The sequence below is a fragment of the Pygoscelis adeliae genome, unplaced genomic scaffold (genome assembly GCF_000699105.1).
Source record: "Pygoscelis adeliae isolate BGI_AS28 unplaced genomic scaffold, ASM69910v1 Scaffold63, whole genome shotgun sequence".
Lineage (NCBI taxonomy): Eukaryota > Metazoa > Chordata > Aves > Sphenisciformes > Spheniscidae > Pygoscelis > Pygoscelis adeliae.
Window position 1 is genome coordinate 7643848 of NW_008824414.1, and position 4118 is coordinate 7647965.

The 4118-nt window shown below is 59.3% G+C and overlaps 1 protein-coding gene across 1 annotated transcript in view; it reads right to left on the bottom strand.

Annotated features, from left to right (window-relative positions):
* BBS2 (Bardet-Biedl syndrome 2) overlaps nt 1-2483 on the bottom strand; it is a 26081-nt gene extending 23598 nt beyond the window's left edge. The window contains exon 1 of the mRNA XM_009320864.1: nt 2382-2483. Coding sequence (XP_009319139.1) covers nt 2382-2483 — 102 coding nt within the window. The remainder of the gene's footprint in view (nt 1-2381) is intronic.
* Nucleotides 2484-4118: the final 1635 nt, after the last annotated feature.

The following is a 4118-nucleotide window of genomic DNA, read 5'->3' on the forward strand; positions in this document are numbered from 1 at the left end:
TGCTCTCGGGGGAGGCAGGATCCGGCGCAGCGACTGCGTGAATCATTCCCAGGATAGACAACCACGATCTCTGGATCTCAGGCCTATGAAGACATCAAGGAAAATATCACATCCTTTTATTTCACACCTTTATACCGAGGGGGGTTGGCGTTTTCTTCGCAAGCTCGGGCAAGTGTCTACTCGACATCCCAGGGGATTACTCATCCCCTCTACTCTTGGCTTCTAATTAGCAACTAAAGGGGAATAGAATAATGAAATATGCCCAAGGTAACGATACTTGGAAACTTCAGGTCACGTTTCAGCCGGGGGAGGCGGCGAGTAGTTGGAGCAGGTGAGTTTGAAGTCTGTGGGAACCTGAAAGACGCAAAAGGGAAGGGAAGATGGGGGGGGGAACAAAAACAAACAAAGAAAAAGAAGAAAATCCAAATTGCACACTGGGAAAGCATTAGATCTGTCAGTTAAAATGATGCCTAGAGTTCAGGTGATGCTTAAAGCCCGTCCGTGCAGGTGCCAGCAGTGCTCGGCAAGGTGGGGGACACATGGGGACCCCCTTTCCTGGGAGGGTCTGCAGGGATGCGGGGCAGCCCCTGACCCATTGGTACTCCGCTCTCGCGGGTGGGGGACAAGGTAAATTCGAGTCCTTTTATTTCCCAGCCAAAGCTTGGTCGGTCCTCACCCCCTTCCTCCCCTTGGGGGCTGCAATTCCGCCCTCGTTAGACCTCGAAGTAATTCCCATTAACATTTATGAGAATTTCACGATCAAAAGAGGAATCAGCCCTTTCACCTTCCAGACATGCCCGAACACACATGGCCCGGCCCCAAAACCCCTTACCGCCGGGCAGGAGCTCCCGCCTTGCGCCGGGGTCCCTCGGGATGCACACCCCAAAACCGGCGGGGAGTTTGCGGGGTCAGGCTCACCCTCCCGGACCCAACTGCACAGCATCGGTTAAGCATTTCTTCCTTTCCCTTCCCACTAAGGATAAATAATTAGCAAATCACCACCCTCTCCGCACTGTTTTTTCAAGGGGAAGGTAATATTGATAGCTCATTTCCAGATAAGAAGTACGGAATAAATTTCGAACCCTTGCCCGGAGCCATAGGACGAGCCAGCGGCTGAGCCGGGCTCAGAAACCCGGACTTGGGAGTCCCAACCCCAGCGCAGCTGGCTGGGTTGCAAGGCGGCTCCCAAACAGCCCACATCAAAGCGTGCTGCAGGGTTGTGAAAGCGTTGCAGTATTGCACGCGGTGCAGTTCCTGCTTAATGAAAATCTGCTCATCCCCTTCCCGCTGCGAGCGGGCCCTCGACGAAGGTGTGTTTCTATTGCTACAGACGTGATCGTGGGCCAGCGAAGCCCACCAAGGAGGGCATGGAGACACGCCGTGTCTTTGCCGACAGCTGAGCATCTGGAGGAGCACCAGCTGGGATGCAACCGAGGTGCACGCGGGGGTTTGGCAGGAAAGCGGGCAGCTCCTGGGGAAGGAGCGAGGAGGGAAAGCAGACGACGGGCTTAGCTCACGTCTACCACTGAGACCAGAACAAGTCTTTGCTCACCGTTTTCTGGGAAAAAAAAGAAGCTTCCACAGCCTGAGGTCACCCCACCAATCCGGTTTCACTCCCAAATGGTTTCCAAGGCTTTGCCTATGCACATGGGGAGCGGTTGGGAATGGCTTCCCAGGGCAGACGAGGGGTGATTCATCCTCTTCCTCCTCTGCCAAAGAGCTGGCAAGCGCTGGCAAAACAAACCGATGTCAGCACCTATTTTCCGTGTTTTAAACACTTGTTTATCATCAGCAAATAATAACCTGAGACACTCGTCAAATAAAAGCCAAGGCTGCTTTCTAAGCAACGGTCACTCCCGTGGCTTCCTACGGGGTTTCAGCATTTCGAGTGCGCTCTGTGTTTGCTGGGTGCTAGGAGGGATGCATAAGCCCCCTTATTTTCTCTATTTCGGTTTAAAAGGCTGGTCCCAGGTGGGTTATGGTTCCTTGCACCCCCAGCTCTCCTGCCTAGGGCCCGGCACAAACAGGCAGCTGGAGCGGGCAGAGCTGAGCTGCCCTCGCTGCTGCCGCAGCGTCGGGGCACCCCTGGGTGCTCTGCACAGCCAGGGTGCCACAGGGCACCAGCCTCCCTGCCCGGCAAGCAGCAGGCAACGGTGAGGGGCAGTGTACCCCCAGGGATTGTCCCCCAGGGACTCTGTCCTGTGCCCACACTGGTTTCGCAGCTCCCTGGCACCCCTGTCTGTGGGCTGTACCGATTTGAGCCATGGTGCTTTGCCAGCGGAAGGATGGATCACTAAACCCGGCACTGCTCGGGAGGGGACGACGAGCCCGGAGCGAGTGCTTTGGGGAGACACATGCCCTCGGAGCGGGGAGAGGGGGACCTGTAGCTGTCTGCAGGGTCCCCCGAAGGTGACATGCTGGGGTGGCTGCAGAAAGTCACGGGCAACCGGAGGCAGAAGCAGGTTCATCACGTGCCGCGGCATGACCGTGGGTGACTGGAGCCGCACATCCTTCAGCGGGGAGTCAGGGCAGACCTGTGCCAGGTCACCTCCTCGGGAGCCGGCTGCTGCCCCTTCCTCCTCGCCTGCCTGGCACCGGCCGCCTGCCTGGCCCCGGCACCGAGTCACTGCCAGCCGCCGGCACCAGCCCCGGCACCGCAATTAGCTCTAGTCACCCCAGGTGTCACAGGCGCCTGTCACAGGGACGGGTGCCTCCACCGCATATTCCTGACGGTTGTCAGTCTCCTTCGCCCCTTTCCGGGGAGCCCCATCCCTGTTGTGCCCTGCAGAGCCATTACCCTGGCTCAGCCATCGCTATCCCACTGGCGAGCGTCATCTCTGGCTCTGCCTGGGGCGCTGGAGCATCCCACTGACTCACCCGTGTTAATTTGCCCGGCAATCTCGGGGTGATTGCCATGGATATGCCTGGGGACAGAGCCAGGAATCCCACGCAGGAGACAGGGCCGCCGAGGGGTACAGCTCTGGCATGGCAAGGGCTGGCGAATAATCGCCGTGCAGGGATCCTGCCAGTTTTGCTCGGCTCTGGGGAGCAGCGTCAGGCTTATTTAAATGATGGGGAACCCCCAGGCTCTCCCAGCAAATGGAGGGCAGGGGCCAGAGGCAAACTGAGACTTGCAGGGCCTTGTAACAGGGGGTATTTAAGCAGCAGGAAGGTCTGCCTGAGGTCCTGGCTCTACAGCTCATCACCCCAATTACAGGCTGCTCCTGGACGTGGCCCGGCTGATGCGTGTCCGATTGACAACCCATCGCTTCAGCCCTATCCTAAATTAATTACAGAACAGACCAGGAGCAACACAAGACCTCCCAGAGCCCTGACCCCCAGTCCTGCATCACCTGGAAGACGCTTTTTTGTACCCCCAGGGACTGTCCCCCCAGGGTCTCTGTCCTGTGCCTGGGGCTTTTCCTCCGCCCGGTCCTTGCGTGGCAGGGATTGCACAGCGCAGCCGACGTTGTTGCGTTCCCCCGGCATCGGCTTCGCCTTCCTCCCCGCCCAGGCTGGAGGAGAGGGACCACTTTGGAGGGGCTGCCTGTCCCCGCATCCCTGGGCCAACACCAGCCAGGAACAGGGACAATCTGCCAACACCACGGCTTTGCCTGGGTGGCCAAGGGTGCCAGGCGGTGCGGGAGGACCCATTGCTGTTCCCCATGCATCCATCATGACACGGCTGCAAGCGTTTCCAGGGGAATATTCCTGCACTGCGGGAGCGCTCGGCTGGTTATCTCAGGAGCAGAGCACGTGTGGGACCCCAAGGAGATGTCCCCCTTCTGCCATGACACCCACAGCGAGGGGGGCCGGAGCCGGGGCCGGCGGGGGGCCACTCGCACGTGTGTTCCCCGGCACGTTTGTGTTTCCCTGCTCCCGTGGGAGTGACTGATGCCCTTGGCATGCGCCTGGTCCCTGGCACCGTCCCTGCCATCATGCCCCGTTGCATCAGCAGCAGCGTGACGCTCACACAACCGCAGGGCTGGCGCGCTGGGGCACCGATGAGCCACTGCCAGGGCGGCGGGGGCAAGGAAGGGGCCCGTTGGCTCTGCCTTCCTCAGACTTTTACATACTGATTTCCCACCCTGGCCTGGCTGGGCTGGAGGAGACGCCGA